Source organism: Ornithorhynchus anatinus, chromosome X1, assembly GCF_004115215.2.
Source record: "Ornithorhynchus anatinus isolate Pmale09 chromosome X1, mOrnAna1.pri.v4, whole genome shotgun sequence".
In the NCBI taxonomy this organism is placed as follows: Eukaryota; Metazoa; Chordata; class Mammalia; order Monotremata; family Ornithorhynchidae; genus Ornithorhynchus; species Ornithorhynchus anatinus.
In genome coordinates this window covers 90,922,923-90,947,850 of record NC_041749.1, presented here as the reverse complement: position 1 = coordinate 90,947,850, position 24,928 = coordinate 90,922,923, and the positions used below count along the sequence as shown (strand labels likewise).

At 47.6% G+C, this 24,928-nt stretch overlaps 2 protein-coding genes across 7 annotated transcripts in view; both read right to left on the bottom strand.

Moving 5' to 3' along the window:
* P4HTM (prolyl 4-hydroxylase, transmembrane) overlaps positions 1-1,508 on the bottom strand; it is a 41,028-nt gene extending 39,520 nt beyond the window's left edge. For all 3 annotated transcript variants that reach the window (XM_029050666.1, XM_029050667.1, XM_001505618.6), the window contains exon 1: positions 1,005-1,508. In XM_029050666.1, coding sequence (XP_028906499.1) covers positions 1,005-1,367 — 363 coding nt within the window. In that variant the 5' untranslated portion in view covers positions 1,368-1,508. The remainder of the gene's footprint in view (positions 1-1,004) is intronic.
* A 5,695-nt stretch (positions 1,509-7,203) lies between these two features.
* Positions 7,204-24,928, bottom strand: part of ARIH2 (ariadne RBR E3 ubiquitin protein ligase 2) — a 72,527-nt gene continuing 54,802 nt past the window's right edge. For all 4 annotated transcript variants that reach the window (XM_029051604.1, XM_029051606.1, XM_029051605.1 and 1 more), the window contains 8 exons: positions 23,815-23,932; positions 22,702-22,752; positions 22,584-22,605; positions 19,331-19,482; positions 16,515-16,658; positions 15,984-16,052; positions 13,613-13,696; positions 7,204-12,140 (listed from right to left, as the gene is read on the bottom strand). In XM_029051604.1, coding sequence (XP_028907437.1) covers positions 12,069-12,140; positions 13,613-13,696; positions 15,984-16,052; positions 16,515-16,658; positions 19,331-19,482; positions 22,584-22,605; positions 22,702-22,752; positions 23,815-23,932 — 712 coding nt within the window. In that variant the 3' untranslated portion in view covers positions 7,204-12,068. The remainder of the gene's footprint in view (positions 12,141-13,612; positions 13,697-15,983; positions 16,053-16,514; positions 16,659-19,330; positions 19,483-22,583; positions 22,606-22,701; positions 22,753-23,814; positions 23,933-24,928) is intronic.

The following is a 24,928-nucleotide window of genomic DNA, read 5'->3' as shown; positions in this document are numbered from 1 at the left end:
GGGCTCTGAACAGTGCTCGACACAAAGTAAGTGCTTAATCCAATAATAATGACAACGTGAAAGGGGAGTTCCTCTTTAGCGTTGGGGTGGTAGGATGGTAACGGAAGGGACAGACTGGTCTTTCAAACGGGTCTGGGGGAGTTATTTCATTTTTTCTGGGGCCCGCCCATTTACCGGTCAGATAGAAGGGGCTCCTCTAGGTAGGCGGATGTCGAAAAGCCTTACTGAAGGCCCGTGTCCTCCAAGAGGCCTTCCCAGATTAAGCCCTCGTGTCCTCCTTCGCCACTCCCTCCTGCATCCCTCTGATCTGCCTCCTTTATTCACCCCTCCCTCGGCCCCAGGGCACTCAAGCACGTATCCGTAACGTATTTCTATTAATGTCGGTCTCCCCCTCCAGCCTGTGAGCTGGTTGTGGGCGGGGGACGCGTCCAGCAACTCTGTTGGATCGTCTTCTCCCCAGCGCTCAGGACGCTGCTCTGCAGGCAGTAAGCGCTCAATAACTCCGACCGATCGATTTATAAAAGGGGGTAAGGGCGCGCTTAAGAAGTTCGTATTCCACAGGGGGGGAGGCGTCGATCATGCCCTGAGCACCGGCCCTGCCGCCGGGAGAATGGTCCCGGGGGCCTCCGCCCCCGAGGGCCCCTCCGCCCCCGAGGGCCCCTCCTAAATCTGTTCCTTCCCCAGCCCCCACTTAGGGAAGCAGCGGGGCTCGGTAGAAAGAGCCCGGGCTGGAGAGTCCGAGGTCATGGGCTCCAATCCCGGCTCCGCCACTTGTCAACTGTGTGACTGTGGGCAAGTCACTTCACTTCTCTGGGCCTCAGTTCCCTCATCTGGAAAATGGGGATGAAGACTGTGAGCCTCACGTGGGACAACCTGATGACCCTGTATCTACCCCAGCGCTTAGAAGAGTGCTCTGCACATAGTAAGCGCTTGACAAATACCAACATTCTTATTTCGGGGCCCCTCCAGGTGACTGCAGAAAGAGGGCCGGGGGAAGCTCTTACCTTGATGCCCTCGAGGCGGGGGAGGGAGGTCATGTACGGGGCGGGGGCGGGGGAGGGGGCTGCCGGCGGGGGCCCGGAATCGGAGGCGGCGACGGGGGCGGCGGCGGCTTTTCTTTCGTCGGACTCCGAGGAGTCCCCGTTACTGTAGTGCACGAAGAGCAGCAGCGCCAGCACGTTGCCCAGGTAGAGGTGCACGAAGACCATCAGCACCAGGAAATAGGAGCGGGAGCAAATGCCGCGGGGCTTCCCCGGCGGGGGCGGCGGGGGGCGAGGCTTGGCCTCCCCGTTCGGCCGCGGGCCTAGCAGTACCCACGGGGCCCCCGCGGCCTTGTCCGGGCTCTCCGGCGGCGGAGCCCCTTCCATCGCGCATGCACCGGGAGGGGAAAAGGAGGACGACGACGAGGACGACGAGGAAGGATGCGCCGCTGCCGCAGGGCTCCGGCGCTGCGGGTTCTGCGGAGCCACCAGGCCCGGCCCCGGCCTCGGTCGCCCTTGGCAACGGGCCTGAGCCTCGGAACGGAAGTGGCGGGCAAGCGGGGGCGCGCCAGCCCTCCCGCCCCCCCTCCCCCCCCCGTTGCTAGGAGACCGGTCAACCTCACGGATGCTTCGGCCGCACTTGCGGCAGCCGACGGGAGGGGGACCCTGAGATGCGGGCGAATAGCAACAATAACAATATTAACAATAATAATGTCGGTCTTTGTTAAGCGCTTACTCTGGGCCCAGCACTGTTCTAAGCGCTGGGATAGAGAAGCAGAGTGGCTCAGTGGAAAGAGCCCGGCCTTGGGAGTCAGAGGTCATGGGTTCGAATCCCGCCTCTGCCCCTTGTCAGCTGTGTGACTGTGGGCAAGTCACTTCACTTCTCTGGGCCTCATTCCCTCATCTGGAAAATGGGGATGAAGACTGTGAGCCTCACGTGGGACAACCTCATTACCCTCTATCTACCCCAGCTTAGAACAGTGCTCCGCGCATAGTAAGCGCTTAACAAATACCAACATTATTATTATTACAAGCTATTCAGGTTGTCCCACGTGAGGCTCACAGTCAATCTCTATTTTACAGATGAGGGAACTGAGGCACAGAGAAGGGAAGTGACTTGCCCACAGTCCCACAGCTGACAAGTGGCAGAGCCGGGATTGGAACCCATGACCTCTGACTCCCCAACCCGTGTTCAAGCGCTTACTCTGGAGGCCCAGCATTGTTCTAAGCTCTGGGATAGATACAAGCTATTCAGGTTGTCCCGCGTGGGGCTTGGGAGTCAGAGGTCATGGGTTCGAATCCTACCTTTGCCACTTGTAGCTGTGTGACTATGGGCAAGTCACTTAACTTCTCTGTGCCTGAGTTACCTCATCTGTAAAATGGAGATTAACTGTAAGCCTCACGTGGGACAACCTGATTACCCTGTATCTGCCCCAGTGCTTGGAACAGTGCTCCGCACATAGTAAGCGCTTAACAAATACAAATACCAACATTATTATTCATCCCCCTTTTAGGTGAGGTAACGGAGGCACGGAGAAGTGAAGGGACATGCCCAAAGTCACACAGCTGATAAATGGCGGAGGCAGAATTAAAACCCACAACCTCCAACTCCCAAGCCCGGGCTCTTTCCACTGAGCCACACTGCTTCTCTTGAGAAGAGGCCGCGGGAGCGCCCTGCAGCCAGGGACCTGCCCGGGCCAAGGCACAAAAGGAAATAGCTATTGCCCGGGCCTGGGAGTCGGAAGGTCGTAGCTTCTAATTCCTGCTCCGCCACTTGTCTGTTGTGTGACCTTGGGCAAGTCACTTCACTTCTCTGGGGCTCACTTCCCTCATCTGTAAAATGGAGATTGAGACTGGGAGCCCCACCTGGGACAGGGACTGTGTCCGACCCCACTTGCTTTTATCCACCCCAGCGCTTAGTAGCGTCTGGCAACATAGTAAGGGCTTAACAGATACCACAATCATCCCCGGCCCCCCTCTAAACTGTAAGCTTCTACTAGGCAGGAAATGTGTTTATTGTTGTATTGTACTCGCCCAAGCGCTCAGTACAGTGCTCTGCACAGAGTAAGCGCTCAATGAATACGATCGAATGAAACGGCTACAGCTCCCGCTAAGATTCCCCTAGGCCACGCTGCTTCTGAAAGAGCCCGGGCCTGGGAGGGAGAGGACCTGGGTTCTGAGCCCTCCTCCAGCACTTGCCAGCTGTGTGACCTTGGGCAAGTCACTTCATTGCTCTGGGCCTCAGTTTCCTCAACTGTCAAATGGGGATTCAATACCCGTTCTCCCTCAGACAGTGAGGCCAGTATGGGCCAGGGTCTGTGTCTGACCTAACTTGTATCTACCCCATTGCTTAGAACAGTTTGACACATAGTAAGCGCTTAACAAATGCCATTGAAAAAGTGCCGCTCCCATCTCAGCTGCAGAACTAGTGCTTCCCCTCTTTGCCCCCCTCCCCCGCCGCAAAGAGTTGATGTAGAACTGGGTGTGGGTAAATCCCAGGCGTGGGGCACGTTCACACCAACCTTAGTTTCACTTGCCTCAGAGTTGTCAGACTGTAAAACACTGCCTTCACCCCCTGGATCGAGATTGGGCAGAGTAAAAATTAAATAAATAACGTGTCTTGCTCTTCAGGGGCTGTAGAGCATTTGGCAAATACAGGATAGAAATGTGGTCTGCTCTTCCTTTAGGGTAGGGTAGGGTTGTAGCTTTGGTGTCATCCAGAACAAGTACAGGGTGCAATTCTGGCCCTCGCTTTTATAAAGACTGATGCCCCACATATAGTTTGCCATCTCTAATTCTGAAGTGAAGCTGCACCTATATATTCAGGGATCAAACACAAGTGGAGGTAAGGGATACTTTTGAAAGAAAGTCCCAAGTGGGTAGCACAAGACACTTAGGGATAGTTTCATACCCCACAAATTTACACACACACAAAAACCCAGCCGTGTTATGGGGACACTAAGAAATGCAAAAGTTTGTATTTCGATCCAAATTTTCAGGTACCACAAAAAAGGACAAGGCTTTCTTTCAAAAGTAGCCAATACCACAAAAATATTTGGGTGTTTCGCTTCAAGACAAATATTAAAATCCTACATATAGGTTGCCCACAGACCTGGGAGTCAGAGGATTTAGGTTCTAATCCTGGCTCCGCCACTTGCCTCTTGTGAACTTGCTTAAGTCACAACTTCTCGGTAATATTTCTCTGTGCCTCTGTTTCCTCATCTGTAGATGAGGGATTTGATACTGTTTTCCCTCCTACTTAGACTGAGTCCCAAGTGAGACAAGGATTGTGTCCAACCCAATTATCTTGTATCTACCCCAGTACTTAGTACAGTGCTTGGCACAGAGTATGCACTTAAGTTATTCCCAGTTATTCAAATATGTTAAATTATTTGAAACTTTGAAAGTTTTCAGCGTGATTTTGAGCTCTTTTGGAGCTGCTTCCAAGTACTAAATGTATATTTATAAGTGACAAGACCCAGAAAGTTATATATTTTGCAGCTGCTCATACGGGAGATGTGTGAAAAGGCTGAAGGGCACCTACTTACAAATTCAGTTCATTTAAACTAGACTAGAGGCAGTGGATTCCAACAGCAACACACCGTTTCATTCTCTCTCTTTTGGAGGAGGTTGGAAAGGGGAAGATTGGCTTATGAATAAATACTGCTCACTGATATCCCCAGGCTGATATCAGGTTTATTGGATAGTGAATGCTTGGAAACATTAATTTCCTTAAAGGTTCTTAAAAACGAAAATAAAGAGAGCAATGCTGTGAAATGTGTGACTTCTCTGGTTTTATTCTTAATTCTGACTCTCTGTTGTGTTGGTAAACTTAATGTTTGCAGAACTTGGAGGTGTTTTCTCTTTTGTTCAAACAGCCATTCCCTTCTTGATAGTGTGCTAGGCTTACGGTAACACAGCTGTGTTGGATGGGACATGGAGAAGGATGAGCCACAGCAGGATACCCAGACAGCTGCTGTACCGAGAGCTGAAACCAGGAAACTGAACGTAAGGAGGGGTAGGGGAAGAGGTTTAAGGCATCCGGTAGAACCAAGCCACCGGCATTGCTGCATCCCGGCTGAAAACCGGGGATCAATTGGTGAGACCAGATCTCTGGAGGCCATCGAAAAGGGAATGGCCCTCTGGGAGCAAAAGCTTGGCAGGGAGAGAGAGTCAAGGAAACAAAAGAGGAGACATCACCAGAGGCTGTCAATATTAAGTACGCTACCACAAGGGATAATTTCTTGGTATGCTCAACGCGGCTAGGACTGGGGAACCGGTATTGACCTTCTCATCGCACCTAGGTGTCAATTTCACTGTCAGTGGTGACTCCGAACCCCAGGGACAACTATATATTCTTAATTCTGTCACCGAAGTATCATCTGATCACCTTGTAAACCTTCAGAGGACAAGGATTAGGTTTTTATACCTGTAATATGGTGATGAGGACACTGCAGCCTTGAATATCAAATCGTCTATGACCGAGCAAATCTCTTAACTCCGCTGTGCTCTTGAGTGTAAAAACGGGAAACCCATTATACTTGTCAGCAGATAACATAAGGCATTTAGATGACAAAATAACCAATTAAAATAGAGTATTTTTATATCTTGGGAGAGCTTTTTCACTCATCCTGGAAAATAAAAGCACTTAAACATAATACACCATTTTAAAATGAGACCCTTACAGGAAAGGAAATGACTCCTTCCCTCAGAATGAAAAACACAAAAATGAGTTTCATTTTTTTTTTCCATTCTGAGGCCCTTCTAATGTAATTGACAAAAGGGAGCCAACAGCAATGACAAAACAAAACCCAACCCCCAACAAAAAGCCAACCCAACAACCTTATGCGACTTTCCCAAAATATCCCACAGACCCCATCCTAGATACATGATATTGTACATTTTCAGCTGTGGTGGCCATTGGTCTGACACTGGCTTGTTGTTCAACCCCATCTGCACCCCATTTAGGTGCACCACTGTCCTGTCTCGGAATTTTCACATATCAAGGGCAAACTACATCTTGTCCAAGTCTGAGGGGCCCATTCATCAAAATCGCTTTGCTTCTTTTTTGCAGCCTCCCAGCACAGTGGGTTCACCCACTAGGAATGACCACGGCCACATGCTTGTCAGCAGGATAATTTCCATCCAGCTACTACATTTTTCAAAAGGATCATCCAACAAAATGGCTAAAGTAGGAGTGAAAGATGTGTTTCATGTTTGTTTCCATGACTTGAATGCAGCCTGTTTCAAATCCACAGTTCTACTTCATCCATTCCTCCAGAATCAGTGTAGATATTCCTCCAGTGGGATCTGAAATCCTACCTCCATGTGGCAAATCGCTCCACACTAGTGACAACCCAAGTTTAAATGAATACATTTGGTTATAAGTAATAATAATTATGGTATTTGTTAAGCTTTTACTATGTGCCAAGCACTGTTCTAGGCGCTGGGGTAGATACAAGGTAATCAGGTTGTTCCATGGTGGTGCTCACAGTCCTAATCCCCATTTTACAGATGTGGTAACTGAGGCACAGAGAAGTTAAGTGACTGGTCCAAGGTCACACAGCAGACAAGTGGCGGAGCCGGGATTAGAACCCACATCCTCTGACTCCCAAGCCCGCGCTCTTTCCACTAAGACACACTGCTTCTCTAATTCTCTAATTCCCCTGGGAGAACTCTTAGCATCCAAATGCCCCTACTCCGCATGGGGCATCCGCCACGTCCTACTTCACCCTCCTGGGGAAGATTGCAGAGAGCCAACAGAAAGCCAAGTTTTCCAAGCCAAAAAAACCACACACATACACACACACAAAAAAACCTTACCCAAGTTGCCATTTCTCACCTTTTTTGGGTAAAGAGAGTCACAAAAACTCTGTTAGTGACAGCAGCTACAAGGGGAAGATTAAGCCTCAGCGAGGTTGTCCCAAGGAATAGGACTTGCCCCATTTCCCCAGCTCTTAAATGGAAACCGTTCCCACCAAAGACAACCGCAAAGGCATCAGATGGACGCAGGAAAGTGAGGCGAGGAGCGGAGCCAGCAGCTGACGGGCGAAGCCTGCCGGCTTCGATAAGAGACTCCGACATGGGCTCGGGGCGCTGCCTACTGCCACGGCACCCAACAGTGCCAACCCGTTCCGGATTGGGAAGCAGCTTACACAAATGGATACCATGGACAAACCCTTCCAACAGAGGCGCGGCTTGAAGAACGACTCGACACACAGCCTTTTAAAATTAGAAATTCATTTATTTAGAATAATCCACTTCAACTCTGGGAAACATTTTAAGAACAGGTTAACTTGCCCCAGTTTCTTTCTGTTGGAAGGGAAGTAAGAGAAAGGGCAATTTCACAAGAATGTTCTCCCTCTCCTCTCCCACCCTGTGCAAGGCAAGAGCAGGACTCTGCCTGGCTCTCCCACCATCCTGACTGCCGGAAAACCTGGAGTGACAGTCCAATGAGGTGAGGGAAGGAAGGAACCTCTAGAACAAGCCTCATGGAAAATAAACAATACATTCTTTTGAGTACTTGCTTACAGAGTCTAAGGGGTTCAAGGCAGTGATTATGGTATAGAAGAAACCTTCTGCTGCTCCTGTTCACCGTCAGTGCAACAGCGGGGATGCAGAGCAGCAGGCATGCGGTTTAGAGAAACTGCTCAGTGCTGCTCTCACCAGGATAGAGGATGTGTGACATTCTTAGGCGGCCAGTGGAAAACGTGAGCAAAGCTACAACCAAAAGCCCTAGAAGCAAAGCTGGGACCTACAAGGCCCTTCTGGTGCTACAAGGACTTTTCAAAAGGAGAAGGTTCCAAACACTGGAATCCTCAATGTGAGGAAAACAGGGGCAGCACCCCTTCCTGGTCTGAATGGAATTTCTCTTGTTATTTACAGATAGCTTATTACGGTGGCGGCGCTTCTAGGTTTTCTCCGTATAGCCTTACTTTCTTTTTTCCCTCTCTCCCCCCCCACCCTCCCCTTTCCCCACGACTGCCAACGCTACCCTCAAACTGCAATATATTGCTAAGGTGAGGCAACGGGGGCTGAGACAGAGAAGGGTGGCTGGTCTCCTGTCAATGACCACACTCAGGGCAGGTTTTTCCATTATACCAACAAGGTCGTGGCCCAGGGTGGCGGATTTTAGGAGGTGGCAAATTCTGTGGCCCCCACCCACTGCTTCCAATTGCTACCATACTGAACTGTCCACCGCACCCAGACCACGCTGTCGTCCTGACTGCAGTGCTCTCCTGACTGCAGTGCTCTTTGGGGAGATGTAGTTTCACGCGGGAGCTGTAAACTGCATCTCCCAGAAGCCCTTGTCCAAATCTTGACACTCCTTTTCCCCTTAGGGAAACATGCCGGGATGGGGGGTGGCAGTCGGGGGGTGGTGTCTCACTGGGCTGGTGTCAGCCAAAAAGCTAAATCAATTCACCGATCGGACCATGGCTTGCCCTCTGTTGCAACCAGGTTCATCAAAATGCTTAGCTGGGTGTTTAAAAAGTTAAAAAAAAATATTAGATACCCCAGACTCCAAAATTCATGCTACCCCTCCTCACCGCAACCACCACACCGCCCAGAGCGGGCAAAGCAAAAACCCGAACGGAAACTTTGCCATCCTTTAAGTCCCGGGGCTTGCTCCCCAGCAGCTACCTGAGGAGAATGACCAGAACGGTCAGTTTCCAAACCTTTAAGTCCTGAGGATAGCTACCAAATAGCTCTCAGGGGAAGACGTAAGGTCTGTCTTAGCCCAACCTAATTCCTGTTCACTCAGATTGCTGATGACTCGGGTTCCAACTCAAGAAGTTCTCCCATATTTTGGATTGGCAGGGGAAGACATAAAAGATCCGTCTTGGCCCAACCCAGCTCCTGTTCACTCAGACTGCTGATCACTAAGGTTCCGTCACAGGAAACTTTCCAATATTTTGGACTGGCATACTAAAGGCTTTAAATTTCAGGTGGCGGGGCCGGGGGTGTTCTTCCGTTGCAGCCACACAATTTGTATAGCCTTCCATTTCTTGGTAAAATGGGAGAAGAACAAGGTTGAAACAGGAAAGAGAGACTCCTAAGAAAGAGACTCATGGAGATGTTAAGGAAATGATACTGAGAAGAGAAACCAAATGGAACAGAAGCACAAAATCCGGGGTGGCGGGGGGAAGGCAATGACAGGGGCTTCCTAGAGTAGCCACCTGAAAATAAGTCACAGTTGCTCAGGTGACCCTTCTTGCCCTCCAATATGCCAACCAGCAGCACTAGAGGCAACTGACATCACAGCTCCAAGTGACAAGCACAAATGTCCTGCTCAGCATCAAATTTCTCCTGGGTTCTCAGTTTTTCTCTTCTTGGTTTCTTCTTGCTCACTATGTCTCAGAAGCCCTTAATAAGGAGTGCAGAGGCACCCAACAGCCAGGGAGGGTGGAAATCTTTGCCAGGCCTCAATGGTTCCCAGGCTACAGTTCAGAGAACACAACCTTAAGCCCAGCACCACATTGCCAAAAGAAGCAAAGAGTGTGTGTGTGTGTGTGTGTGTGTGTGTGTGTGTATGCGTGTGGTGGGGGGGAGGGGGCTGGAGAGAATAAAAGGGGTCCTACTCTGAGTCTTTAGTGACTCCTATAAGCAGGGTCATGGAGCATTTCTAGTTTTGGCACGCAAAAAAAGGCAATTGCAGGAAGTCAGCTTTTGAATGGATTTCCCAAAAGGCCGAGTTATATGTATGGCATGGGCACTGTTAAACAGGGAATAACCACCTGGAATCGTTTCCAGGCCCAGGTCACGACTACCGCATTTCTTTCTCCAACACCAGAAGTGATCCTCCACCTCTCAACAGCCAACTCAGCTCTGCAATAAAAAGACCATGTCCTTTGGGAGGGAGGAACCCACAGAGGAGGGGTACAGTGCAAATTGCCACTTCTGATGGCTCCAATATCCCCTTGCTCAGTTGCTTGTTTCATACATTCTATGAAACTTTGGAAGACCTCATGCAGCTTTCAGGTTCAGTGCGTCTGTCCTCCCCAATACAGAGGATTAAAACAAAAACAAAAAACAAAACAAAAAAAAAACCCAAAAAATACAAAAAAACCCCAAACCGAATCGATTTCCTAAACAACTAAATCTCAACTGCTAGAACTGTTTAACGTGGACAGCTAGGAAGGCTGCATCTCTATTTGACCTGACCTTCAAATAGTACAAGGAACTCATTAAACACCTGCTATTCTCACAAGAAAACCACAACAACTTAACACCTTAAGTTCCTTAAAAAAACGATTTTAACCTATCTATTCTTAACTGCAACAGTAAACATGCATGAATTCCAGTTCAGCAAACATGCTGTTCCCCTAAGTACACTAACAGTCTTCTCTTAACCTGCTATTCTATATTGCATATTTATGCTGCTCACACAAACAGCATTCTAGTTAGGAAATTGATCTCACACACACCACAGTCTGGAAGCCCAAGGAGCGAGGGCAAATCTTTTAGTAAAGGCTTGCCGCTAGCCGAGGTGCCGCTTCTTAAAGATGTACACTGTGTCCCCAGCCCGAGCACAAAGCCAAAAGGACTCGATCCCCCGCCAACTAGCACAGATGTAGTTAGAGGAATGAACTGCCGTCGGAAGCCGAAAGCCTAACACAAGGCGGGTAACAACTTTTCCACCCTGCTCGGCGCAAGATTCACAAAATGCCAAACTCTTCTCCTAGACTTCAAGTTGGGCCAAATTTTTCCTTAGGGCAAAAAAAAAAAAAAATTAAAAAAAAAAATCAAGAAGAAATCGGTTGTGCTACTGTACACTACGAAGACCTTGTAACCCAAATTCTAGTCAATCCGCCCACAAGGCCAAGAGAAAGCAACGCAGTCTCACACGTCCCCTAAAGCAATGTGCCGGGGAAATCGGCAGGGAAGCCGTGTGGCAAGAAACCTGATTGTTTCTTCAGGTTGAGAGGTGCCCACCCGTCCCTTTTCCCAAGTCGCTGGATGCACTAATTAAACACCACCATCATGTAAGCACTCAATAAATACCACTAATTGACTGATGGGTGCCATGGCATGATTTGACTGTCTGTAAGTGCCGGTACTTAGAGAATAGCTCTTACTGTGCTCCAGGTGGAAATAGGAACCTCTGATGATAAAGTCTAAAAGAAAAATAATGCGCAAATGAAAAAAAAAATTAATCTGAAATTTTGACCATGAGACGCCATTTCTCTGGACTCTGGGGAATAACTCCGCCTCCAGTCCATCCCAATCGTCCCCAATCTTATATTTTGGATCCTGCAGCACCAGGTAAAGGCTAGCATTTGGCAGGGCATCGAAGCATTTACTTCTGCTCCAGAACTGCTCCATAGAGCAGGGCCCACATCCAGCTGATATCTGTGCTAGGCTCTTTCCTTGCGGAAGCCCCTGAAGATCCCAATTGCTCTCCTCATGCAATCAGAGCTGAACGAAGCACATTACAGTAGGAGAAGGGAGGCTACATTGGGAAGCTCAATGTAGCACTTTAGAAAGTTCATTGCAGAAGCAGTTTGGGGATCAGTGGGTGGGAAGCAAATACCAGTTTCTAAAAGCAGAGTACCTAGAGGACAACTTTCCAGTGCCAATTCATTGGTAAAGAGGGTACTGGGTTATTCTAGGGTCTTTCTGAATAACTGTAGAACCTTTGAAAATCACTTAAGTTGTAATAATCTAATACTATTAACAGCCATTTAGAATAAAATTTTCTTTCTCGCCTAACAATCTTCCAGGGGGGAATAGAGAGTCCCATAAAGATGCCGATTCAATATGGTCTCTACCCTGGCAGAAACAAAACTGCTGGAAGATGAGAGAAGAAAACAGAAACTAAAATGTGCATGTGAGTGCGGGCGCGCGAGTGAGCGACAGAGTGAAAGAGTGCGAGAGAGATCGCGAGAGACTGCGAGGGATTTCACGCGCGAGAGTCTGAGTGTGTGTATGTGAGTGGGTGCCTGGGGCTGGAGGGTTGGGGGGGGGGAGGGTAGGGGTGTTGTCTGCAATCTGTGTTCTTCAGAGGCAGTGCCTGTTCCATGCAATGCTTCTGCCACCTTGTTCATTCAGGACTTGCTCCCTCACCCCTGTGCCCCTCATCATTCCTATTTATGTGTCATGGAAGTCCTTCAGCAGAGTTCTTCTTCGCTGTTCAGCTATGTGCATCTGATTCTCTAAGTCCTGTAATGGAAAATAAAAGAGCAGTGCTTTATTTTAACCAACTAGAGCTCTCTCTTGGCACAGGAGGAGACTGATGGTTTTCAGGGCTAGGGGGCAGAGGAACAGGATAGTGTTATGAAAGCACCCACTCCCTCCTCATCTCAGACTGTGAGCTCCCTGTGGGATAAGGACTGTGTCTAACCTTTTCTTCTATCTTCCCCAGCGCTTTTCATTCATTCAATAGCATTTATTGAGCGCTTACTATGTGCAGAGCACTGTACTAAGCGCTTGGAATGAACAAGTCGGCAACAGATAGAGACAGTCCCTGCCGTTTGACGGGCTTACAGTCTAATCGGGGGAGACAGGCAGACAAGAATAATGGCAATAAATAAGAGTCAAGGGGAAGAACATCTCGTAAAAACAATGGCAACTAAATAGAATCAGGGTGATGTACATCTCATTAAACAAAATAAACAAAATAAATAGGGTGGTAAAGATATATACAGTCGAGCGGACGAGTACAGTGCTGAGGGGGTGGGATGTGAGAGGAGGAGAGGGAAGGGGGGGAAAAGAGGGTTTAGCTGCAGAGAGGTGAAGAGGGGGTAGAGGGAGCAGAGGGAAAAAAGGGGGCAGCTCAATCTGGGAAGGTCTCTTGGAGGAGGTGAGTTTTAAGTAGGGATTTGAAGAGGGGAAGAGAATTAGATTGGCAGAGGTGAGGAGGGAGGGCGTTCCGGGACCGCGGGAGGACGTGGCCCAGGGGTTGACGGCGGGATAGGCGAGACTGAGGGACGGTGAGGAGGTGGGCGGCAGAGGAGCGGAGCGTGTGGGGGGGTGGGCAGTAGAAAGAGAGAAGGGAGGAGAGGTAGGAAGGGGCAAGGTGATGGAGAGCCTTGAAGCCTAGAGTGAGGAGTTTTTGTTTGGAGCAGAGGTTGATAGGCAACCACTGGAGGTGTTTAAGAAGGGGAGTGGCATGCCCAGATCGTTTCTGCAGGAAGATGAGCTGGGCAGCGGAGTGAAGAATAGACTGGAGCGGGGCGAGAGAGGAGGAAGGGAGATCAGAGAGAAGGCTGACACAGTAGTCTAGCCGGGATATAACAAGAGCCCGTAGCACTAAGGTAGCCGTTTGGGTGGAGAGGAAAGGGCGGATCTTGGCGATATTGTAAAGGTAAAGCGCTTAATACAGTGCTTGGCACAAAGTAAGCCTGTAACAAGCACCGCAATCATTGTTATTTTCTTAAGGGTGAGGGGGAGAGAGCTGAGCAAAGACTCCAAAGTCAATGCATACTGCCTTTCTGTCATCCAAAGGAGGCTCTCCTTTTTCTCTTTGCAATGTTCCCTTATAGGAGGCAGAGCCTGCTGAACAAAGTACAGGAACTGTGCTCCACTGACTCCTTCTTGGGTCAGTTTTTTTGTGTGTGTGTGCACGCGTGGAGGTGCATGGCAAGTCAATCTACCCAAAGGAGGGTAAATTATTTGGAGTCGGTTATACTCACCCCTCTGTCATAGCTGTCTGCTCGCTCCACTTTCCATGAGAGATTTTCAATTTCTGCCTCTAGTTGAGCCTGCTGGTATTCAAACTGTAGTGATACCCCCGCAACAGAAAAAAAAAGGAAAGAAAAAGCAAAGCTGAACAGAAGAAAGCCATCTATTATTAAGACTGGGGTAGTCAAACCCCAGGAACCAAAGAGCGCAGAGCCACATTAAAAAAAAAAAATCCCTTTAAACTGGGCAGAAAGTGGCAGACCGTAAGAGTTCCAGAGGGGTTGGTGGTAGGTGACAAGGTTGGTGGTAGGTGACAACGTTGGCAAGACAGCCAAGCGCTGAGACAGGGTACCACCGCCAAAGGTTGGAGTGCTGGCACAATGACAAATAAAACATATTGGTGCAAGCAACACGGCCAGTGAAGAGCTGTAGTTTGGCCACCCCGGTACTACGAGTTGATTCAAGCTAGGACACTTACAGCAGATGGAATTAGACAAAAAGAAAGCTAGAATACACCTCAGGGTCCCAAGGACTTGGTACACTGGGGATAGTCAAGTTCTCAATTTCTACCAACAACGTCCAGTTACATTTATGTGGAATTTGTCACTGTTCAGTGACAGGAAAATTCAGATAAGAATCCAGAAAACACGAGACTGCCATCATTCGAACTCCACTGTGTGAAATGGGACTTTCACATACCAGAGGCCAAAAGTAAGCATCTGGCCAAATGCAATTTTCCCAAAGGTCTGGTTCCCCACTCTCCTGTTCAGTAGCACCCAATTTAATCCTCGGAGGCAGAAAGGAATGGATAGAAGAATGGTGGCAGGGAGAAGAATACACGCTGAACCATGGTACCTGGTGCTACCTTCACTCCACTCCACCACTTCTTCATATCTTTATAAAAAGGGAATACGCCTGGGCAAGAGACGCACTTGTTCTCTTCAGTTTCCTGCCATACTACACTAGACGACGGGGCAGAGAAAACTCAGCTCCTGCACAGGAAAGAATTCCAGAAAAGCATGGCAGGCAAAAACAAAAAAACTGCCCATGCAGGCTATACAACCCTACCTGGAAGTCCAGGATACTGACAAACAATATAAAGATGTCAGGCAGTGCAGGGAGGAAAAAGGTCATTCACAAGATTAGAATTTTCTATTTTTCCCCAATTTATTGGGGTCATCTACAACCCAAATAGAAGCGGGGGGAAAAGAAATTGGTGAAAAAAACACAGGATATTGAGAAGCAAGGCCCCTGCTCTCATCTCTGCCCAGGCCATTTTCTTGGGTAGCAAGGGAGGGTCTGTGTCTCTCTCTCTCTCCCCGCTTCCTTTACATCAGTATGGTCTCCCTAAACCTTATCTGCTGTTTCCCAGGTGGCCTCACCAATCTAGAAGCTGCAGTGGGAAAGTCAAAGCCACCAATCTAGGCACCTCCAGCAGTCTCCCTTCCCTGCAGCACCCACAGTCTACGTCCTAGTGGGTAAGGCCATGTTATATCCAAAGACTCTCACCAAAGGAGGCAGGAAGGAAACTTGGCTCTCTCCTGCTGTCCCTGCCATGGAGACTGCATGGGCAAAGGAACATGCTGGTTACTCTACAAAAAATTTCTGTGCTTTAGAAAAGGGATAGTCACCCCATAATCTCTGATTTTTATCCTTAGTGGGAAAACACACAACACCCACAAAAGTAAACAAAAAAACACAAACCCTATATTTTTTTTAGCCTTGGGAAAAGAAAAAAACCCATTAAAATCCAAAGCAGAGGGCCCTAGTTTTATTCCGCCTTTAACACTCTTAAATGAATCCTAGAAAATTCTGGGACTCCATCAGTGCCAGAGACTTATTTTGGAGGCTGAAATGTTAGAAAGAAAAATTAGCCAAACACACACAATTTGCCTTTTGGCCTTCCACCCGCTCAAGTAGAAAGATACTGACAAGAAAAGTAGCGTGGCTCAGTGGAAAGAGCACGGGCTTTGGAGTCAGAGGTCATGAGTTCAAATCCCAGCTCTGCCACTTGTCAGCTGTGTGATTGTGGGCAAGTCACTTAACTTCTCTGTGCCTCAGTTACCTCATCTGTAAAATGGGGATTAAGACTGTGTCCCACATGGGACAACCTGATTCCCCTGTGTCTACCCCAGCGCTTAGAACAGTGCTCTGCACATAGTAAGCGCTTAACAAATACCAACATTATTAACATTATTATTAAGTAATAGAGTACTGAGTAACAATGCAAATTAATCAATCTCATTTATTGAGCGCTTACTGTGTACAGAGCACTGTATCAAGCGCATGGGAGAGTACAGCAATAGAACAACACACATTCCCTACCTGAGCAGTTTATTCTGTTTGTGGGTATCTGAAATTAAGGGACTAGAATCATCTTACCAGCTTCTTTCTAGGTCCAGATTCCATGTAGTATGCATATGGATATGTATATTGGAGGGTGTATCGACACTGAAAAAAGAAAACAAAGTCTAAAACCAAATTCTAATCCATTTGGGGTCCAGGCAGCTGGCTTTTGTTTTGTTTTGTTTGTGGGTGTTTGGGTTTTTTTTCCAAATGGTATTTGGGAGGGGAAACAAAAATGCTTTCTATGTGCCAGGCCCTAGTTTCCGATTTTAACGGAGTTTGGGGAATTAGTTCGCTTTGGTCCCAAGACCTGAAATAAATGGAGTTGGGGGCAAATACAATATTTTTAGAAAGTGAAAATATGCTTGTCAAATCACTAATGCTAATCAGATGCATCACCGGTAACTACGGGAAGGGCTCGTGAAAATTTGGTGGGCAGATTAAAAATAAAACTTGGGCAAATGTAGTCAGTGAATTCCATTTTTGTGCTGCCGACCACGGAATGATGCAAAACCTCATGTCAAGTCATCTGAGCACAGGTGGGCAGAATGGTGCAACAATGCCCACCTTAGCTAAGAGCTTGGCAGCATTCTGAAGGTACTGCCAGTCAATCCAGGTCCCCAAGTTGTTCATCACCCTCTCCTGGATCTTCTCCTGAATTCTCTGGTATGTCTGTGCCTCTAGCTGTAGGCTCTTGTTGTGGTTCTCCCACTGCGGGGAGAACAGAGGAAAGACGATGAGAAAAATGGAGGGTTGCTGGTGAATGCTATCGCCATTTTCAGACAGGAAGGGAAAACAGACCATACCAAAAAGATAGCTGGAAATCAAAGGTAGCGCTTAGGATAGCACAATCTGCCCCCACGTATTTTTCAGAAGGAAAGGTAAAGGACGACGCACAACCTTGAAAGAGCAGAAAAGGGAAATAGCCTCCTCTATGAAAAAGCCTGCTGCGTAGACCTTTTCCATTTCTAAAGTTGAGCATGTTTTCCGGAGCTCAAAGTGGAACAGAAGGCAGGGTTTTCCATGGGGGCAAGGCTGATGATGGTCTGTGAGTAGGGGAGGAGAAAAACGCAGGAAGATAGATTTTCAGACAAATGAGAAGGGAGGGAGCTGAAAGAGTGAGAGGTAGGTCAGGGAAAGACACAAGAGAGGGATGGCGACAGACACAGGTACGGGCGAGGCGGACAGAGAGAGAGAGAGAGAGAGACGGACATATACACATACACACACACACACACACACAATTATCTGTCGCATGGGCCAGCCAGCCAGCGGCAGCAACAGATCAGTATTTTTCACCATCCCTTACCGCTGCTGTTTCTCCTGGTCAACATGTCCGCTGCTTCCACAGGATGTTCTCTGGAGGTTTCTGATACTAATGAACTGCACACGGGGCAGCCTCAGTGCAAACCTCTGGAACCGATCCTGATGGACATCGTGGCGACCACGGGAGTGGTACTGTCGGTAGGGGAGGCTGAGCAGAGTTTGCTGCCGGTACCCTCTATCTGCCTGCTGCAGCTGCCTAGCTGGCTCTCCGGGACTGGTCTCCTCACCAGACCCATAGTCGACGCTACCCCGAAGAGTCCTTTCCACCCTGGCTCAACGTGCAAGTTCCAGAGGTTCTGCTGGTCAGTTTTTTGGGTGGCAGGCCAGGCCGCTAGGCGTGCGGGAGCCTGGGTCAACTCACCCAGTGCAGGACCACTTTGGTTGGAGGAACGGGTGGGTGGTGGCGTTTAAAGAGCCAAAATTCTACTCTTAAGTCTCTTCCCCTGAACTGATGAACCCAGATGCCATGCTCGAGGGGGCCCCGCCTTAGAGACAAGACAGGGGTGTCTCACTTAATGATGATAATAATAAATGATAATAATGATAAAGGATAATGGTGGTATTTGTTAAGCACTTACTATGCGTTAGGTACTGTTTAAGCACTGGGGTAGATACAATATACTTAATTTGGGACTTTTGGGCCTACTCAAAAGGCTACCTCCATACCAAGGAGAGAAAAGATGTTCAAAATGGCTAAGAATCAGAAGGAATTATTACAGCTTTTAGAACAGAATCCTGCATAACAGCCGCTCAATCAATGACCCAAATTTGAAAGGTTTGCTACGAAGACTTGGTCAGGGTGGAAATACCACAGGTTAGGTGCGATTTCCCCTCACGGCTACCTTCCATACCATCATTCTTATTCTGGCAGTTCTCCCTGAACACCATAGGTGGCGTAATAAGCACTACATACTTGGATGGAAATGGCAGATTCAAAGTGTCAAATTCTACTTACATAAACATGCCGAACAAAACACACTAAGCATAACCCAAGTGCCACAGCATTCCACGCAGATGCGACTGCATGTAGCTTGGAGGGAGTAGATGTTACAGGCGGACAGTTTAGCCAGTCTTGACGAGGGCTATGAGTTATTTTTCTTTCTTACCGTTAACCTAATTGTGCTCTGGCCCCTAAGGTAGGAGTGGGCAAAAACACGGCCCGCAGGCTGAACCCGACCCGGCTCCCAGCCTGCCTCGGATGCAGTCGCGCATCTCCCGGCACACCATGACCCCGAGATCAGCGGTACGTGGAACTTAACTGAACAGACCCGCCCGCAGCAGTTTCGGAGCCAGGTAGGAGCCGGGCTGCTTCCTGCCTCAGATGGGTGGGGGTGGCCCTGGCCGACCTGAGGTCTCAATCGGCAATGGCGTCTGGTCCTAACAACTACTCTATGAACAGCCTGGCTACGGTGGGGGCAGGGGGTGAGGCTGAAGAGACAGGACGGGGGAATCCACTGGTTCGAGCGGCCATGAGTGGAAGTGCGGTTGATACTGCCTTTCAAACCGCCGCCCCTCTCTTCACCAACGGCCAGTTTGCAGATAGCTCCAAAATACGTTATGTGGTCCACTGGCCTAAAAGAATCGCCTCTCCCTGCTCTAAAACTCGATAAATATATCACAAATCTGCAACTACAGTTGCCCCAAACCCTACAGTTCCACAAGAATAGCTCTATATAGAGTGGACTAGCACAGGAGCTGTGCTACTGTACCTCACCTCCACCGGTTTCCCAGTAACAACTCAGTCCGGTGCTACGGAATTATACCACGGAGAGAGCAGTGTACATACGGGGGTCAGGGTTAACTTGCTACAAGCCACTGTAGGCTGCCAGTGCTAAAGGAAGCTCTTGAAGAGTCCCCTCGTACTCACTATTTTCTAAACAGCTTCGGCTGAGATTCCAACGGGAATGAGGAGCCACACAATCTAATCTTGGTTTGGGAAGCTAGCGTGCCTCTACAGATCCTTCTGTACTGGCAGTTCCTGACATGGCCAGTGCTGGCAAAACAGACAGGGAGCACTCAAAGGACATGCAATTCTATGTCAAAGTGAGGCCTCCTACCCTCTCAAAGTAGAACAAGTACTTCTTAAGGGCCTCCCTGGCCTGTGCCTGCTGGCTCTGGTTTACAATATCAGGATTCTCTTTGTACCGACTGCATTCGTAGTACTCGCTGCCATGGGTCTTCCAGTCCCCCAGACACATCCAGCAGAAATCTACATAGGACAGCAGAGAACAGTCTGTCATTTATCAAAGGAACAGTCACACACAAAAGCATACCATTCGGGAAGACTGGATGAAACGATACTTTTTTTTTCTTCATGCCAAGTACCCCAAAGATGTCTCTTCTATTTTTGCCCCACATAACCAAAGCACAGTTCACAAATGTCCCACCAAGACCATTAAGCTCCCCGAGGGCAGGGATCACGTCTGGCTCACACTGTACTCTCTCGAGCGCTCGATACAGTGCTCTGCACACGCTAAGTGCTGAATTCTTACCACTGATGGATGTGATTCAGTGTTACTCAGCCTCTTCGTTTATTACCGACCTCTCACCGGATCCCTAAACATGTCATGTGTTTAGATCTTTAAATGGACGAAGAGCCTGCAGTGATGTTCCAGCATCCCATAACCCTTCTTGTTCTGAAGTGACATCGCTGTAAAGCTCGTTGTGGGCCGGGAAATGTCTACCAACTTTGATATATTGTACTCTCCCAAGCTCTTAGTACAGCGCTCTGCAAACAGTAAATGCTCAATAAATATGATTGATGTGTGATGAGATTAGGTCTGACAATCGACTCCACATTTTGATTAAATCGGCCCCAAAAAGGTGCTTGACGGAGGATACTTAAGCAAGCACCATAAATGCAAGCAATCTACCTTTCTCCACCACACGACTCGCATTCAAGACACCTATCTCAATGGGAAGAGAGTTCATGAGGTCGGATAGGGAAACGGGAAGAGGGGTAAAGAGAGAACTGAGAAGGAAAGGAAAAGTGACTGCTGCATCTGTACGACTTCACCTTTCAGACTTGGCATATTTACTTCCAGTACTGAAAAAGGGACAAAGGAGAAACATCAGGACTCCCTACAGGTTTGGGTTCCAGGTGAAAATGCAATGAGAAATCAGGGTACCCAGCATTCCTCTCTACTTCTCTTAAAAGAAATACCACCACCACCAGTATTTGTCAAAGCACATAAACGAGTGTTAAACAAGTGTTAAGCATTCTAAGCACTGGAGTAGATATACAAGTATACAAGTTCATCAGGCCGGAAGTCCCCGTCCAACATGGGGCTCACGATCTAAGGGGAAAGGAGAACAGATACTTCACCCTCATTTTACTGATGGTGAAACTGAGGCCCAGAGAAGTTAAATGGACTTGCCCAAGGTCACAGCCAGGAAAGTGGCAGAGCTGGGATTAGAACCCAGATCCTCTGACTTCTAAGCCCGAGCTCTTTACACTAGACCACTTTGCTTCTTCTCTTTTCTATTTACCAGCACCTCAAGTCATTCAACACCACTGATCATCTCCGGCACTTGCACACTCATTTATATGCATCCTGAGGTCTTTCGAATACATATTATTCAATTACTTTGATTATTCTGTTTGTAGGTGCCCAATAGTAACAACGTGCCATAATATTATTACTACGGTACCTGTTAAGCCCTTACTATATGCCAAACACTGTTCTAAGCACTGGGGTAGATACAAGTTAATCACGTTGGACACAATCCCTGTCCCACATGGGGCTCACAGTCAAAGTAGGAGTAGGATTTAATCCCCACTTTAGAGATGAGGTAACTGAGGCCCAGAGAAGTTAGGTGACTTGCCCAAGGTCATACAGGAGATATGCGGCAGAGCTGGGATTAGAACCTAGGTCCCCTGACTCCCAAGTCCAACCTCTTTCCATTAGGCCACGCTGTTTCTATTCAGTTAACTTCATTACTACTACTCTTAGAAAGACACTGTTACTAGAGGGGGGAAAAATGCTCATTGGGGAAAACATAACACCTTCAGAGTGGGTTTTTAATAGGGAAATGCTTTCATTCACAACTGCCGGGGTAGAGATCGAAGGTCTCACGTCTCCTGGGAGACAACTCTGCGACTGACTGTTCTGCTGAGGGAAGAGCAAAGCATGGGATTCTGCCTGCGTAATCTGCTCCTGACAGGCTGGGAATTCTTGAAATCAGACCAGAAAGGAAACCAGAAAACCTGTTCCACCACTAAAGAAAGCTTTCAAAGAGCTCTCAAACAAATCCTTCATACAGGAAATGAAGCAGAGTTACCCATCTCCCCATTTTTTTTTTTCCTAAAAAGCAATGAGGCATGAGTTACCAGAATAAATACCAGGGGCTGGAGCCATTCTGCTGGACAGGACTGACACTGGTGGTTGGTGCTCAGAAAAAATTTACCATTAGTAAATTTACTGGATCCTGGGCTTCGACTACAAGTGCAGAATGCCACCCTGAAGTGAAGTCACACCTACACGTATGGAAGGGGCCTCTAGGAGAGACTCAAGGAGCCTGAAAAGTGTAGCAAGTAAGGACTCCTTCACTTGTCTCGCATCTTCTGTTTAGTAATAGGGACTAGCCAGGACTGAATGCACTTCTATTTTACAGTATGAGGCCAGAAGCATACATTCTGGAGCAGTTTCAGCATCTGTATTCCTGACGACCTAACCCATAATGAGAGAGAGAGAGACAGAGAGAGAGAGATGGCACAAAAAGATGACTAGAATAATATATGGAGGAAAGGGGAAACAATAATAATGTTGGTATTTGTTAAGCGCTTACTATGTGCCAAGCACTGTTCTAAGCGCTGGGGTAGACACAAGGTAATCAGATTGTCCCACGTAGTGCTCACAGTCTTCATCCCCATTTTACAGATGAGGGAACTGAGGCCCAGAGAAGTGAAGTGACTTGCCCAAGGTGACAGTGTAGACAAGTGGTGGAGCCAAGATTAGAACCCGGGTCCTTCTAACTCCCAGGCCCATGCACTATTTGCTAGCTCACACTGCTTCTTCTTTAGTGTGTAAAGAATTCCTGAATCTGTACCAAAAGCAATAGCTGGGCTGGATCATTTCAGGAGACATTTAGATCAATGACCAGTGGTTTTCTGAGAGTGTGGTGCATGGCTCCAGGTGACCTCCAGGGTTTCACTACTTCTGGTGGTGGCAGAGCATCTCGCTGAGAACAGAAACGACTCAAGAGTGACTTTATGCCAACCCATTACATACACCCAGGACACAAGAGATACCCAGTACCAGGAACAACTGCTATGAACTCTAAAAATGGATTTCGGATGCCATGACTTACCGTGTTTGCATTTAGAGCATTGCTGGAAAAGAAAAAAAGGAGATATGAATTAGAGGCATTTAGACTGCATTTATCAGAAGCTTTTATGTCTAAGTGATTTGCTCAGGATTCCACTTACCATATGATTGCAGCCTCCATTCTTTTCAATACAGATATTGCACTTGGGACACTGGGAAAACAGAATTGATCCATTAGGTTCATTCTCTACTTTCTGTTGATTTTTAGACAGACAACACAAAACTCTCGGACCCATGCACAGTGGCTAATTGTGCAAGACTTCTGGGGAAGAAAGTCTCACTTTAATGTGGTGGCTCAGTGGCTCAACAGGTCAGTGATTCTGGAACAATAATTCCAAGGAAATGAGATTAGTATTCTCCACTCTCACCCCTTCAAGTACCAGATGATTTCATGAAACCGTTGCACAATCCGACACAGTAACCAAGCTTCTCAGACTAAGCTTTAGGCTGCATCAGCAGAATGATATGTCAGCTGCCATATGAATACCAGAGTTGCTTCAAGAGACCATGCCACAGGGCAGCTTAACCCAAATCAGGCCTGATGGAGGCTAACACAATCTACTCCAAACTACCTCATAAAAAAACCTAAGCAAATGCCACTCATTACGGTGAAAATCCTTGCATAAACTTCAAGATAACCAATTTAAACGTCTGAGGTGTAACTATTTACACCATTACCATTTTTTGATCACTATCATTTTATTTTTTTTTAAAAGGCAAGTGTTTTTTTTTTTTAAAGTACAGATTAAAGACACTGGGGGCATCACCGTAACGACAAAATCATCCACTGAAAAATGCAGAGGCAGTGACTGCAATGCAAACTTCCTATATATTCCCCTCCTAGAAGTGCTCTCATAAACTTCTCTTTCCTTCAACTAGCTGCTTTGCAATCTACAACTGAAGGTACATTTTCCCAGGTGGGCCACAAACATAATTGGATTGTCTAGACAGAGAACACCCTGAAAAAAATCAGGAAATTTTGCATTCAAAGTATCTGCTCAGCATTCCTCCTTTCAGACAGGAAACACACACCCACATGGAAACTTCAGGCTATGCAGTAATTCTCTATGTCCCAAAAGATCTCAAAGATATTGGATTAGAGGAGCAGGTCTGATATCTTTTGTGGTTGGGCACTAAGAGCAAAGTCAGTGATAGACAAGACACAAAAGTCCTGCTTTTGGCACCAGGGAATTGGCAGTCTAAGGGTTCCTTACATCTTTAGTGTGAGCACTGATGTAATTTGCTGTTTCAGAGTCATCTGCACACTTCGTGAGCCATTTTCGGATTGTGGCACAGTCCGTTGGGGCGTGATACATCTGACGACACTTGAAACTTGAAATCAGAAAAGAAGAGCATTAAATTCTAGCTACTTCCCAGTTCCAAGTCCTGAGTTTTCCCAAAGGAGTATGGTTTCCCTTCTCAAGATTCCTGAATTCCTAAAATGATTCAGAGTTGTTGTTTTTTTAATATGAAGGGGGATGAATTGTCCTATGTTTTGTGACCCACCAAACCCTCCACAGCATTAAAGCATTTAAAAAAAACACCTCCTAGCTAAGACCCTTCCTAGTTGGCAGCAAAGCGCTCACTAAATGTGAAATTGAGTTGATTCTTCCCAGAAAGTGAGGAACTACTTATTCACGGGGAGATCGATATCTGTGTTCCGGAACACCCTTCATTCCTCTACACAGAAGCCCAAGAATAGTTCTCTGGGTTGTGCCACTGGACCTCACTTAATTTCCAATAACTTTGGGTTGGGGGGGGAGGGGCTTACAGGCCATCTGCAAGGGACGTGGTGAGTTGGACCTACCGGATTCAAGTCTTTCCCAACTGTCCAGTTGGCAGCAATTTGCAGCTAGTTAAGACCCTCAGGGGAGGAAAGTACACAGACTTAGGTGTTACATTCACAGATGAGAAATGGTAGGGTGGCAAAACAAGTATTTAGTTCTACTAGATGACAACGCAATTCCCCATAGAGCTGGGAGTTACTTCTTCACCTTTCATTTGCTCTGTGGTAACCAACTCCTGCTTGTTCACTGAAATGAGGGGCAGGAAGGATAAAATATTAAAAAAAAAAATCCAAACAATCCAAAAACCTCACTCCACCAAGTAGTGAAACAAACCAAGGTCAGTTCCCCTGGCACAATTCTCACCCTACCCACCTCCTCAAGGAAGGAGGAGCAGAAAAGGGACCTGTATCATCCAACAGTGCGATAACCACTTCCAAGTTCCATTGATACTCATAGTTGTTTGTGAAAACATGTTTCCGATGTTAAGGAGCAAGGCTTCTCTCCCCCTCCAACTCCTCCTCCTCTCCGCCGCCCTGCCCCG